Consider the following 15,666-nt stretch of genomic DNA (forward strand, 5'->3'; position numbering starts at 1 on the left):
TTTGGCAAATTATACAGTATGAAATAAGTTTATAAAATATTTCATTTTGCCAAGTTAAAATACTAGAAATTTCTACACATTCCCTAGCATTTCGTTATTGTTTTCATCTCTTAGATTGGAAGTCTGACTCAAGCAAGGGAGGATATTAAAGTTTGTTGGGAGATTTGGGCAACATTAAAATCCACAACTGCCGGTCAGTGATTAAGGATAACTTAAATCTGTTTGAATGAATCAGCATCGTTTGTACCCACACTGTCATTAGAGACTAGGTTAATATTTCTGAATCCCCTAATTTAATTCATTTTATTTCAAAATTCTAAATAGAGGTGAAAAAGTTGCAGTCAAAATTATAGTTCTCCTGCTTATACATGAAAATTATAAGTATTGATAGGCATTATGTGGAGCAAATTGATTGATAGGCCCAGAAATGTGGAGCAAATAGTTTTCATGAAAACTACTCCCTGGGAATCGTTTTATATTGTTTGATTGGTTCCCATGTGAACAGTTCTTAAAAATCCTGTGGAGATCTTGTATTACCTTGACCTGCACATATCTAATTTTCAAGCTTAATAGAGAGAAAACATGACATAAACTGTCGTCTTCTCCTTATAGATGAGAATCTGTTGGAGTGGATTATTTTCCTGTTATTAAACCTCTGCTATCAAGCTTCATTCATTCAAGTAATTTCAAAAAGCTGAAAAATGGGTGAATTCTACAACAGGCAAGCAATCCACTCTGTCAGAGCACCACCCACAATAAAGAACAATTTACCCAAGAGTCACTTTTAAGCCATATTTCATAAGTGCATTATCTAATCTTCCAGGAACATATTGGAATCTCAATGAGAAACAATGAAGAAAATATATTTTTCTTAACTAAATGAAACATGTGGAAAAGTACTTGAACATGTTTGATGCCCCTTGCTTCCAGTACGATAATATCTGTTGTGTATTCCATATCATTGAGAATTTCCGTTCCACAGATCGAAGTTTTTTTTTCTGTTCAATTAAACAGTTTTGCTTTAATTTTTTAATGTTTATCATTAGAGCATCATTACAGTGAAACTGTTTAAAGCAACGTTCTATGAAAAAGTTAATATTTTAAACGGTATGAATCAAGATGTATTTAGTGTAACCATTTTGTTGCGCTATCAATCACTCTCTCTTTCTCTGCAGGAGACTTCTCAAAAGATCCTACAGAGACCCTACTTCTACTTTATGAATTTGAAGCCAGGGCTAAATTAAATGATCCCGAATTAGAGCATGTACTAGAGAGGGTCTTACATCTACAGCAATTAGAACCTAAAACACTGGAAACTCTGGCAGGTAGGTGTTAAAACCTTTTAGCAAGAAAACATACTGCTAGAGAAATTCATAGCTCAGGCAGCATTTGTGGAGGCAGAGGGTTGGTCAATGAGACCCTGCATCAGGACCTGTGTAGGGTCATAACACGAAATGTTGACCATCCTCCTTCCTCCAAAGTTAAGACGCACTGAGTTCCTCCAGGAGTTCTTTTTCGCTCCAGATTCCGCATCTGCAGTTTGTGCTTCAGTTAGCTTTTTAAGCCTGGTCAAAACCTGTACAAGTTACATTTGGTTACCATGCTAACTATTCATTTGCAGGCTAGAATTGTTGCAAAGATAACAATTTAGTGCAACTGTAATAGTGTCAGCTACATGTCAGCCTTTTATTTTTAATCTGAAAATAGCTGTTTGATGGGGCTATTTATAGCTGTCACATTATTCCTAATCAGACATTACTTTGCAAAAAATATTTATCTAGTTAACAACTCCCTTGTTCAGAGTAATCTAGTTTATGGAAGTTTCCGTGAGGCAGGCCATCTGCATTATTATTTGAATGTTGTCTGGACCAGACTGTTAAAAGGTTATGACTCTTGTAATTACACAGGAAATGATTACTGCCATCATTCTTCTATTTTATTCAGCGATTGTCTGCCCTTGACAGACATAGTGAAGTCTGCAAATTAACTTGTGCCTGCAGGAAAATGTTTTGGTCTTCATTAAAATTAAGTTATTACCACTTAACAGACCCTTGTGAATTCTTTTAACAAACAGGTTTATGTTGTTGTGAAATAATATTTGAATTTTAATATTATAAGCATTTCACAATTGTTTGGGAATGTAAGAATCCCACTGAAATTTTCTGCTGTTTTAGCTGAGGAATTAAGAGGGATGTTTGCCGTCTCCAACGGAATCCTTCCACGAAGCACATCATTCCTTCCTGCCCCCCGCCCCCAGCATTCTATAGGAATCTGTTCTTTACATGACTCCCTTGTCCACTCATCTCTCTCCACTGATCTCTCTCTTGATACTTATTCCTGCACATGTGATAAGTGTCACTTGCCCCAACACCACCTCCCTCACCATAATTTAGGGCCCCAAACAGTCCTTACAGGTGAGGTGGCACTTCTACTGTATATGATGCTCCTGGTATGGCTCCTCTACATTGGTAAGACTCATTTCAGATAGGAAGCATTGGTCTGTTACAAGAGGTCAAGTCTCCTGTTGGCCATGCATTTCATTTTGAGTTCCCATTCCCATTCTGACATGTCTGTTCATGGCCTTCTCTACTGCTATCATGAAGCCAAACTCAGGTTGGAGGAGCAGCACCTCATAATCTGTTTGGCTAGCCTCCAACCTGATGGCATGAACATTGAATGCCTTAATCAAGCTTCCAGTAATCTCTTCCCCCAACTCTTTATCATTCTTTTTCTATTCCCCATTCTACTTACCTTCGTACCCTCTCCTCACTTTTCCATCACCTCCCTCTGGTTACTCTCTTCCTTCTCTTTCTTCCATGGTCCACTAGACTTCCTTTCAGATTCTTTCTTCTTCAGCTCTTTATCTCTTTCACCTCTCCCCTCCTAGCTTTTCACTTATATTTTTTATTTTATTTTATTTTATTTTATTTTATTTCACCTTTTCTTCCACCCATCCATCCTCCTCATGTGGTCTCACTTATAACCTGTCAGCTTGTACTTTCCACCCTCCCCCCCACTTCTTATTCTGGATTCTACTCCTTCCTTTCCATTCCTGACGAAGGGTCTTGACCTGAAACGTCAACAGTGAATTCCTGCCCTTAGGTTCTGCATGTTCCTCCAGCTTTTGGTGTGTTATTATAACTCATTACATTTTGTGTGTTTTGATGGCATGGATGATTTAAAGCTTTGGATTTGTTTTTTCCTCTTTCTATAAATGGCAGAATTGTTGCTTATCTGTGGCTCAATTAGAAAACTTGCAGTACAATGCCTTTAGAAACAAAATATTTGAATTTATATTCATAATGTGTTTATATTTTATTTTTGTGCTATGAAAAGGTATTGCTTATTTAATATTACTACAATTTCAAAGTATTTGGTCCAGCCACAGAATTACCATGTCAGTAAATGATTTTGTATAGCAGTTTACTACATGGAGGATAATAGAATTTTTATTTTCTTGTAAACCAAAGCTTTATCCATGGAACCTCCTGCTCATTACCCATCACTCTGTAAAAAGGCATTGAAGATTGCTTTATCTCTTCAAAAGAAGCAACCTGGTATGGATGTAATACGATGCAGGTCAGTAATAAAGTCAGAGAGGCTTGTAAAACCACTTGTTCACATAAATTTTATCTTTTTCCAGGAATTTATGAGCATTGTCTCCAGTTCATTGTTTCTCGTTTCACATTGCTGTTGTCAGTATTCATTTGGTAACAAACTTGCATGGGAACCACCTGTCAGAAATTATAATTGTGACATGAAAAGTTTTATTGAATGGCTGCAATACCAATGACATCGATTGCTATAAAGAGAAAAAAAACATCAAGTTTTCAGCATAACTCACTAATCAAAATAAATAATCTTATGTACAACACCGGAAAACAGTTCAGGGCAGAATTTTAATCACACTGTAGTTTTTTATCCTCTATGTGTGCAATTATATCTTCAACATTGTAGCATGCTTTACATTACTATTGATATTGAATTGGGTGGTATATGTGCACCCAAATTATGTTGAATATATACCAGATTGCTTCAATCTTTATGCAAAGTTCATCTGATATTTGCCTTGCATTGTTCGATTGTATATGTGCAGCTCACACACTATTCACAGGAAGTCTTGCCTCAACCATAAAAAGAAGTTTGTGCGTGTGCCACTTCAAGATGTTGTCGATTAAGATGCTAGCTGGAGACCAGAGATAACAGACCTTTATTTGATCACACAAGCATGTTTGGGGTTCTAGTGAGCAGTTTCTCCAAGAATCATAAGATATAGTATTTTCTGCAGATGTCCAACATTATTACAACTTTACCTGCCAGCCAATCCAACAATCCTGCTTTTAGCAACACATGACAGAGAAAAAGAAGTACATTCACCCTCTAACTTCCTCCATTAATCTGTTTAACCAGGCAACCCATCACCATGCAGCCTTCACCTTATCTTAGCACAATCCAGTAACATTTCCCTTTATTAGCAATATTTTTAAGTTAGTGCAAGTACCAACTCTTTGATGCTAAGTAAAACAGAACACAACAAAATTCAATGCTTCATGAAATTGTTTGTTATATTGTAGAATTATATTAGATTTATTAAGGCACTCAAAATTGAAAAACATTTTCCCTGCTATGAAATATGATACTTCTTTTATTAGCATATACTTCATTGTATTTGTTCTCCCCATGTAACTGCATGCCTTATAGAATCATTAATCTTGATTACAAAGGATTGGCCTCATTATGAATTAATTATCTAGGTGTATTTCTCCTAGTCATGAGGCTCATATGATGGATTTTTTCCCAAAACAGCTTCCAATATATAATATTTACAAAAAAGACATAGTATATTACTGAAATTTCATGGAATTACAGTTTTCTTACTAAAAGTGATAGTGTATCTTTTGAGTTTTTATTTCCTGTTAGTCTTCTGTTAACTGCTCTTTGTACTTTGACAATTGGGTGAAGTGAATATTTACTTGGTTCCTTTGGTAAAGATAGCTGTTTAAGCTTCCTAAGTAAAACTCATTGATCTTGTGCCTGAATAATGTGACAAGTGTGAAGACAAATGCCAACAAGTGTACCTTTCATTGTTTTTAATTACAGAAGATTGGCCTCTTAAATAATTAATTATCTGGGTATATTACTTCAAGTCTTGAGATGACTTTATACAGTATATATCCATCATGTTTGCTGCAGATACAAAGCTGGATGGTAATATGAATTATGAGGAGAATGTAAGCAAACCAGCTGAGTGGGTGAGGACATGACTGGAGATCTCCCATACAGAGATTTGCCAACAGTCTCATATTCTCCTTATCCTGCACTGCTCGTTCCTACCTCATACCCAAGATCCATGAACCTGATTGTCCAGGTAGGCCTATTGTTTCTGCCAGCACCTACCCCACTGAACTCATGCACACATACCTCGACCTCATTTACTTCCTTTTGGTTCACTTCCTTCCCAACTACACCTGTGATACTCACATGCTCTTAATCACTTCAATCAAGATAGTGTTTTATAAAACAACGTAGTAAATAGCCTGTCTCCAAAGATGGTGACAAAAAGATCGAGAAAAGGGAGGCGTCAGAGTACACTTCACGGCAGGGTGGAAATTGGAGGCAAAATTGACGACAATGACAAGTTCCGTATGTGTGTAAAAAGCAGCACCAATGCAGTTGTCAATCTAGAGTAGAATACCCTGATTGTCTCATTTTCACTATGGATGCCAGTTCCTCTACACTTCTACTTTCCATCAGGAAGGAAAGAAAATCTGTAATTACTCTTTCACCTCACAACATCAGCCTTTTGTCATTTAATTACTCCTTCTAAGTAAATTTATTATCAAAGTACATATATGTCAAGATATACTTTATTTTCTTGAAGTTACAGTAGAACAGAAAAATACAATAAAATCAGTGAAATACTACACACAAACAAATACTGACAAACAACTAATCTGCAAATGAAGACAAACTATGCAAAATAAATAAATAATACTGAGGTCATGGGTTGTAGTGTCCTTGAAAGTGAGTCCATAGGTTGTGGAATTAGTTTAGTGTTGAGGTAAGTGAAATTATCCATTTTGGTTCAGGAGCCTGATGGTTGAAGGTTAACAACTGCTCCTGTATTTCTTGTCCATGGCAGCACCGAGAAGAGAGCATGGCCTGGCCGGTGGAGATCCCTGAAGGTCCACCCTTTCACAAACTATTCCTTTTTTTAATCCTCCTTTTAATGTCTGTAGAGTGCATTAAGGATTTGCAATTTTTTTTTCCACACAGCAAGATTCTACACAGTCTGATCCAGATCTCACTCCCGACGCGAGTGACTGAAATTGAACCTTGGATTCTGGAGGAAGTCTGGTCTTTCTATGAGGAAGCATTAGTAATTATTGAGAGTTCGGTAAGTAATTGGGATGATTATGGGAAAGACATGGGGGGGGGGGGTAAAAAAAAATAAATCCTTTGGTGAAGACATGTTCACAGAAATCCAATGCCAGAACAATGAGTTTGGAATGGATCAGAGGAACATCAAACTTCCAAGAAATAGCTAACTCCTGAACCTTCTCTCAACACAATTTCTCTGAGTTTGATGCACACTAGATGCCTGTGTGAAGCCCCAAAGTGAGTTATTGGTAAGATAATATTGATAGCATTCATTTGGCCATAAATAGCTTTATAACCATATTATATACTTGATCCTTGGTTCCTTAAGGTTATCATAGCTGGGAGGGGATAGTGGCGATAAGCTCCCACTACCTATTAAATGCTCCCAATGGCATGCATTTTAAATAGCGTCTGACAACCACGTGCTACTTCTGGCCTTCATGTGTGGCTTAGTGTCACGCAGGTGAGAAACTGCTAGAAAATTCAGCAGTCTAATGAACAAGGAGGCAATTAAAAGATGAGAGGACTCTGACTTTGTTTTGATAACACTTTTAATTGTGACGTTGAGAGAGAGAGAGTACGGTGCCAGCTGAGACACGAGCTGGGAAGTCACCATGGTAACAGCTCAGAGCGGTTGAGCTAACGGACACTGGAATTTTCGATGGATTATAAAAAGCGGATCCTTCGGTCTGATAACGGCAGAGGAGACACGACACGAGGGAACTGTGGAAGCTACCCGAGGAACCACTGGCGGAGTTTAAGACCACCACGAGGGTGGAGGCCATGAACCGATTAATTTCGACCCGTGATTACCAGAGTGGGTAAGAGCTTGCCTGTGGGGGTCTGCTGGTGGTGAACCCGTGCCATGGGTTAGTAGACCGTTCCCTAGAAGGGGCTCTGTCCATCTGTGTCTGTGTGGGGGTTACACCAAGTGACTCTGAAGACTTCGGAAGCAGGAACAACTAAAGCTGCCAACTTGAACATCAACTCAATTAACCCCCTCTCCCTCCCTCAATTCAACTCGACGCAACACAAAGTGAACTGAACTGCTTAAACTTACCTGACACCGTAAGACTGATATCTACTTCCTGGACTATTATTTATTTTTGTATCCACACACACATTTACAGATATATATAATAGTTTATAACCTGTATCGTATTATCGAGTTTAATGATATTAATTCGTAGTAGTAATAAATATAGTCTTAATTTATAGTAAACCAGACTCCAGGTGTATTCCATTTCTGCTGGTCCTTTTCAACCCATCACAGGGTTCGTAACACTTAGCTACTAAGCCCAGTGGAACTAACAGAAGGGGCAAAGGTGGGTTAGTGGCACCTTAAACTAGTCGCTTCAGGCAGATGGAACTTCTCAGCCGTGGTTGGCAGCTCATCTAGGAGAAGGAAAACTGACGTCAAACTTCCACTACCTTGCGGCTATACCCACTCATTGGGAAGGCTTCGGGAGTAAACCCAAGGGAAAAATCTGGACCTGGAATTGCTAAGGCATCCTACATTGATTTCAACGTTGACTGGCAACTCCTTCAACACCATGGATGCCGAAGTGTATCGGTCTCTGCCATTTCTTTGGATTCATCAGCTGCATGGAGAGGGGGAGCCTGCTGCAAGGGTAACAGCTTGTTCTTTATATTGTACTGTTCTGGCTTGTGTATTGACAGACAGCTAAGATGCAACATCCATAGTCGACCCCAACCAACTGAGGCCAAGAATAAGAGCATTCCTGTTTTGTTGTATTGCAAATTGTGGAAACAATACACAATGCATCCTTGAAATTTAAGTAGTATGAAGATGAAAATATCGACATTTATCATGAGGAAGAATGGACTTGCAGATTGAAATTTGAATTTATCGTCTGGTGAGATAAAGTTGGGCTTACTATCTTATAGAATTTTCTGTGTAGCAGGAGGAATACCCAGAGACTGAGATCCTGTGGCTGATGACTCGAGCTTGGAACACTGGAGCTTGCTTACATAGTTTTGCAAAATATTCTGAAGCAGAACAATGGTGTGGCCTTGGAATGCGTTTTCTGAAATATCTGGGTTCTCTCAGGACCAGCTATGAAAGTCAGGTAAAAGCAATATCACAAAGATGGAATTGCTCAATTTTGTACTAAATTACATAATTAAATCATAATAAAATATAGAATTAATAGAAGACATGAGTAGGAGAGGAAAAGTGTAGAATGGTGCTCCAAAGTGTGCCAGTGGCATTCTCAGTAGACTTGGCAGTAATGTAATTAACAAACAAGAGAAAATCTGCAGGTGCTGGAAGTCCAAGCAACACACACAAAATGCAGGAGGCACTCAGCAGGCCAGGCAGCATCTTTGGAAAAGAATACAGTCGATGTTTCGGGCCAAGACCGATCAGCAGGACTTGCTGAAGGGTACCGGTCCGAAGTGTCGACTGTTCACTTTTCCATAGATGCTGCCTGGCCTGCTGAGTTCCTCCAGCATTTTGTGAGTACTGTAATTGATACTCTTTTTATCTGTCTTGAGAGCATCGATAATCAAATTTAAGGAATTGGAGTCACATATGACAAGCCAGTTGGGATTATTTAACTAAGCACTTGGGTGATTGTAGCATTGTCATTAGTGAAACTCCACATGACAAAGACATTTTTCAAGCACTATGCTTCTTCCACTGAGCCCATTTTAGATACCATTTATTACTGTCCCTTGGACCCCATGGGATTTTATTGTTTGACCCTGTTGAAAAGCTCATGAGGTCCATGTACCCTGTATTAAAAACACTATTCTCATCAATCCTTCATGTGACTCCTCAAAAAATTTAGCCATTAATCAGACATAGACTTCCTTTAACAAATCAATTCTGATTGACCTTGATCGAAGTGCTCCTTTCTAAAAACAAATGTTTTTACTGTACCTCAGAATTGATTCTACTAGGTTGCCCATCACTGAAGTTACATCAACTGGTTTCATTTACTTGGTTTAGACCTTTCTCCCATTTTAACTAATAACTTTCTTCTTACTCACTCATCTATTGACCCACCCACTAGAATTACCTTGCAGTCTTTTACAAATGGTAATCCTCTAAATACTTATTTTACAAAATAGTTGTACAACGCAGATCCTGCCTTTCATGTCCATGGCAATCTTTTTGCTTATCTGTACTAATCCCATATCTTTCTGTATATCGCCTATTTTAGTGCCTGTTTAAATGATTCAACCACTTCTTCTGGCAGTCAATTCCAGATGTCAACCACTCTTGCCAAATGCTTTACTGAATTTCATTTCAGCAATATCTTCTGCCTGAGCATCATCAGTCTTAGCCATTGATGTCTTTCCTCTCGTTTGTGAAAACAGCAGCCACAAACTACTTCCCTTCCTGCATGACCCATCTCCCCACACAAGTTATGTCTGATAGTTATCTTTTGGTCCATAATGTAGTTATAAAACCAAGATTGTTTTCTGAATTTTACTTGCAACCTTAGTTTTCATCCTGCACTTTGTCTATTCCTCAAAGCTTTATGCTGTATTAAATTTTTGATGCATGGCATACAGTATATCTCCTTTTCTCATTGCTTATCTTGTTCTTTATCCACCTTAATATGCTGGAGTGTCTGGATTTGGCCATCCCACATTTCATCATCCTTCATGAACTGCTTGCTATTCTTAAGTAATGCATTCAAGTGATTTACAATATTGGCCTCTTATTGCGGTTTGCAAATATTGAGCAACAGGAACTATAGTCATGCAAATAAGCAGGTAGCAACAGATGCAGGTTAATCACACATGCATTCAATGTGCCTACCTTTATGAGGTATCCAATTCAACCAGAAGCTATTACATATTCATTGCCACAGTTTTCTTTATTATGTAAATAAATTCAGATCATGTTATTCAATCTCATTGTTCCTCCTCAAGACAAGTACGTTTTCTCTTCACAAGATATTTATTTTCCTAAAGGAAGTATACTATTCTGGGAATTAATTAAGAACAACATTTTAATCTTTCCCATCAACCATTTCTCAAAGATTTGTCTGGAATTAACATTTTACTGATGCATTTCCCCTTGTTGAAAGCTAATATTTCAGTTCAATGTGTCTTTGGTTTATTCCTTAGCTGTTAGCGCTCAGTGGCTCAGCAAGGCTCAGAACCTTTTTTGATCTAAATAACTAAATTAATGATTGATTAAGTTAGAAGTGCTGAAGAAGGACTTGCTGCATGACTTATGATAAATTTTCTTGATTTTTTTTTGAAAAGTTGCGTTTTCAATCATATTATTAACCACTAATGCTTGTTTGACTTGGGAGCATTGATTTCCCCAGGAGTGTAATCTTGTGCCCAGAGTCCTTGTATATGAATCATGGTTTCTGAAACAGTGGGAAAAGGTCTGTTTGTTCTACCTTTTCATTGTTTTATATATATGTGGATCTAATTTAGAAATATAGGCAGGCTCTTTAAACTTCACTGTTCCCTGGCAAAATAAAGTTGACGAGTTCACCCTGGGCATATTAGTTTTGTCTGAAGTCATCAGGGACAAAAGATAATATTTATTAGATGTACTTTATTTAAAAACCACTTTGTAAGTTTGTTCTGTGGTCAAGGCTACAATGATGGTGATATTGACAATCAGTTATTTTTTACAGTCACTTACCCAAAGTATATTGCGCAGTAGCATAATAGTTAGCACAACACTTTACAGCACAGGTGAGTCGTGTTCACATCCCGCTGCTGCCTGTAATTAGTTTGTACGTTCTCCCGTGTTCACATCCTGCTGCTGCATGTAATTAGTTTGTATTAGACTGTCCACTGACATCTTCTACAAGCCCACTGACTCTCATAACTACCTCGACTATACCTCTTCCCAACCCGCCATATGCAAAAATGCCATTCCCTATTCCCAGTTCCTCTGTCTCCGCCGCATCTGCTCCCAGGATGAGGCTTTCCGTTCCAGGACATCTCAAATGTCCTCTTTCTTTAAGGATCGTGGTTTCCCTTCTACGGTGATCAATGATGCCCTCACCCGCACCTCCTCCATTTCCTGCACTTCGGCCCTCACCCCATCTTCCTGCCACCACAACAGGGACAGAGTTCCCCTTGTCCTCACCTACCACCCCACCAGCCACCAGATCCAGCACATTATCCTCTGCAACTTCTGCCACCTTCAACAGGACCCCACCAAAGCAAATCTTTCCCTCTCCACCCCTCTCCGCTTTCCGCAGGGATCGATCCCTCCACGACTCACTTATCCGCACGTCCATCCCCACGGATCTCCCACCCGGCACTTATCCCTGTAAGCGTAAGTGCTACACCTGTCCCTACACCTCCTCTCTTGCCACCATTCAGGTCCCCAAACAGTCCTTCCAGGTGAGGCAACACTTCACTTGCGAATCTGTTGGGGTCATCTATTGCATCCGGTGCTCCCAGTGCAGCCTTCTGTAATTGGTGAAACCTGACGCAGATTGGGGGACCACTTCATCGAGCACCTCCACTCCGTCCGCCACAACAGACAGGATCTCCCGGTAGCCACCCACTTCAACTCTGCTTCCCATTCCCATTCAGATATGTCCATACATGGCCTCCTCTACTGCCATGATGAGGCTAAACTCAGGTTGGAGGAACAACACCTCATATACCGTCTAGGTAGTCTCCAGCCCCTTGGTATGAACATAGAATTCTCCAACTTCTGGTAATTCCCTCCCCCCGCCCTCTTCCTCTATCCCTATTTCACATCACCTCCCTCATAGTTCCGCCTCCTTCTACTACTTCGCATTGTTCTCCTGCCAATCGCCTCCCTGCTTCCCCTCCCCCACCCCTTTGTCTTTAAAATTACTATTTTTTTCAACTACCAGCATTCTTCAAACCCTCCCCAAAGTTCTTCCTTCAGTCCTGACGAAGGGCTTTGGCCCGAAACGTTGACTAATCTTTTCAACTGATGCTGACTGACCTGCTGAGTTCCTCCAGCGCATTGAGTGTTCCTTTGACAATGGCATCTGCAGATTATTTTGTGTTTATAATTAGTTCGTATGTTCTCCCGTGTTCACATCTCGCTGCTGCATGTAATTAGTTTGTACGTTTTCCCGTGACTGCATGTAATTAGTTTGTATGTTCTCCCGTGACCAAGTGTAATTAGTTTGTACGTTCTCCTGCGACCGCCTGTAATTAGTTTGTACGTTCTCCCGTGACCACATGGGTTTCCTCCCACAGTCCAAGGACGTACCAGTTATTGTAAATTGTCCTGTGATTCGGCTAGGGTTAAATCGGGGGTTGCTGGGTGGCATGTCTGGAAAGGCCTATTCCACACTGTATCTCAATAATTTTTTAAAAAATGTAATAGGCAAATTTTGGAATGACTTTTGGTGAGTTCTAGATCAGATGTTACGTTGGTTCGGAGTGAGAGAACGATTATAGGCTCTGATCTAAGGAATACAATCTTGTGTTCCCATGCCTCTCCCCTCCATTTTTGGTTTCTGCGGTAATTGTAGGTGCAAGTAATTTTAAATGACTGACAAGCTTTAATTAAATGCAACACGCACAACACGCTGGAGGAACTCAGCAGGTCGGGCAGCATCCGTGGAAATGTACAGTCAACGTTTTGGGCCGAGACCCTTCGTCAGGACTGAAGAGGGAGGGGGCAGGGGCCCTATAAAGAAGGGGAGAGGAGGGTGGGAAGGAGAAGGCTGGTGGATGCCAGGTGAAAAACCAGTAAGGGTGGGGTTAGGGATAGGCAGGAAAGGTGAAGAAAGAATAGGGGAAAGCACTATCCCCTCCCCCACCCCTTGATCTTTCCCCTTACTGGTTTTTCACCTGGCACCTACCAGCCTTCTCCTCCCCACCCTCCCCCACCATCTTTATAGGGCCTCTGCCCCCTCCCTCTTCAGTCCTGACGAAGGGTCTTGGCCCAAAACGTTGACTGTTCATTTCCACGGATGCTATCCGACCTGCTGAGTTCCTCCAGCATGTTGTGCGTGTCGCTTTGACCCCAGCATCTGCAGACTATTTTGTGTTTAATTAAATACAGTTTTAAACAAATTATAATTCCTTGAAATCCACCAATAGAACAGCTGAGAGATGAAGAACTTCTGACTACCTATCTTCTTCTTAGTTTTTGAAGTTAAGTAACTACTTAAAATACTTTCTTATTCATGGCATGTGGAGTATCACAAGGGCAAAACCAGTTAGGGGCCTGTGGGGATTATGCTGCGATGAGGAGGAGGGATGCTGAAGGCACCTCAGAAGCTGGAGTGTGTTGTAGATAGTAATAACATATTTTAATTTGAAACTGTAAATAGTGTTTTATGTAGTCCTGAGTATTGCATATAGGTTTCTGTTGTAATGTAGTCATTGAACAAACTTTGTATATAAAAAAGGTAAACCAGTGTGGCACATTACTTACTTATTTCAACAGATGATGGGGCTGTACAGTGAAATTTTGGATAGGATGGATAGAGAAAAGAAGATCCTCCCTATTGAAGAGTAACAGAATTTCATTTACTTGACATGGGAATTTCAAGAAAGTAGAATGATGGTTCTTTAGAACAGTAAATCTATATAACTTATCCATTCACTGTGTTGTTTTTCAAAAAAAATGTCCATGTTCATTTAGTTTTATATTTGTTTTAATATAGTCGTAATACCAATGAAAATAAACATTAGAAGGAGAAACAGGTTGACTACCCCTTATCCAAAATGCTTGGGGCTGGAAGTGTTTTGGATTTTTTCAGATTTTGGAATATATAATGAGATGGCTTGGGATCACCATCATTTCCTTTCCAACTCTGAAATTATGTGCTACTGGTCAGCAGTCTTTGTCCTACACTTGTTCATCACCCATACCAAATGTACTTAACAGTAAAAATTATTACATACCACTAATATAATAAAAATATAATGTGTGCAAAGTAATAAAAGCAGCACAGCATCATCAGGAGAGAATACCTGATTTAGGTGTTGAACAACAATAAACAATGGCAGGCTTTCAGTCTCTACCTATAATTCCGTGTTTTGATTAAAAGGTTACGGTACTCTGTATCTGTATTTTACTTTTTTGTAGGTTTTATGTAAGGTATAAAAACAATCAGCATTGTAGATGTGTTCTGGAGTAAATTTTCATCAGTTATGTTCTCAGCAAACTCAATGCATTTTTTTGCTGCTTTGTGATCAGACGCTTTTAAAATTTAATGCTGTGCCTTTTCTTAAATTTCTGCAACCAGTCTGCTGAATATTCACAATTACCTTTAATTTTTGGTTCTCATGATAGATCTTTATTTCATGATCAGCATACTATTAAGCTGCATATGTTCACTCTGAAGCTGTTGAATCGACTCTTTCAATACATGATCGAGATATTCATTTTTCGCTTTATGCAGTGTGTTTCCATTAACTTCTGTTCATTACATAGTTTAAGTCACTTCTCAGAATTGTTTGTGATGTGCAGAGAGCTGCATGATGCCTGGGAGCCTTCCTAGTGTCTTGTGGAATTTTCCATTTGTGATGCCATGTCAGTGCTCAAAAAGAATTCGGATTTTGGATAAGGGGTACTCAACCTGTATTTGGTTATTTGTAATTCATTTGAATTTCATTGGAGTATTGCAAATAAAATCTAAGCAATATTCAATCACAAACTACATAACAAGATTAGTATTTTAGGGATAGTTATCCATATTCTGGATTGCGAAATTAAAATTTGCAAATAACATTGTTTCCCAAATATGCATTAAGAAGAATGTTTACAAAAGATTTGGAAACTAATTACATAGAATAGTAACCTGTCATTTGTTAAGGTTTTAAATGTTTTGTAGCTTGAGTATGAGATGAATGTTATAGATTACATTGCATGAACAGCCACATATATTTTAAATAAACAGAGGCTTTCCGTTGATTGAATGACAGCTGCTTGAATATTAATTATCACTGTTTAAAAATCATTCCTATTTTATAACGCCCATTGAAAGAAATATGGTGGTAAGACCAATGAAGAAAATATTAGAAAGAGGTATTTGTTTTTTTTGTAATTCATTTGAATTTCATTGGAGTATTACAAATAAAATGTAAGTAATAACCAATCACAAACTACATAACAAAATTAGTATTAGAAAATTAGTAATTAGAAAAATGAACAAATAGTCATGATGAATGGAAATATGAGGGAGATTGAAGATCTAGTCAAATGGTACCCTAACAAAACTTCTCATTCAACATCAGCAAGAGTAGAGACTGAACAGTGAGTAGAGGAGAAAGAAACTGGAGGTCCATGAGCCAGTACTCATTAAGGGATCGTAGGTGGAGAGGGTCAGAAAC

The 15,666-nt window shown here is 38.9% G+C and overlaps 1 protein-coding gene across 1 annotated transcript in view; it reads left to right on the plus strand.

Moving 5' to 3' along the window:
• The window catches only part of tex11 (testis expressed 11), a 164,117-nt gene extending 150,271 nt beyond the window's left edge, over nucleotides 1-13,846 (plus strand). The window contains exons 25-30 of the mRNA XM_072269761.1: nucleotides 115-193; nucleotides 1,176-1,325; nucleotides 3,471-3,579; nucleotides 6,277-6,397; nucleotides 8,304-8,471; nucleotides 13,775-13,846. Coding sequence (XP_072125862.1) covers nucleotides 115-193; nucleotides 1,176-1,325; nucleotides 3,471-3,579; nucleotides 6,277-6,397; nucleotides 8,304-8,471; nucleotides 13,775-13,846 — 699 coding nt within the window. The remainder of the gene's footprint in view (nucleotides 1-114; nucleotides 194-1,175; nucleotides 1,326-3,470; nucleotides 3,580-6,276; nucleotides 6,398-8,303; nucleotides 8,472-13,774) is intronic.
• The last annotated feature ends 1,820 nt before the right edge of the window (nucleotides 13,847-15,666 follow it).

This window comes from Mobula birostris, chromosome 10 (assembly GCF_030028105.1).
Source record: "Mobula birostris isolate sMobBir1 chromosome 10, sMobBir1.hap1, whole genome shotgun sequence".
NCBI classification, from domain to species: domain Eukaryota; kingdom Metazoa; phylum Chordata; class Chondrichthyes; order Myliobatiformes; family Myliobatidae; genus Mobula; species Mobula birostris.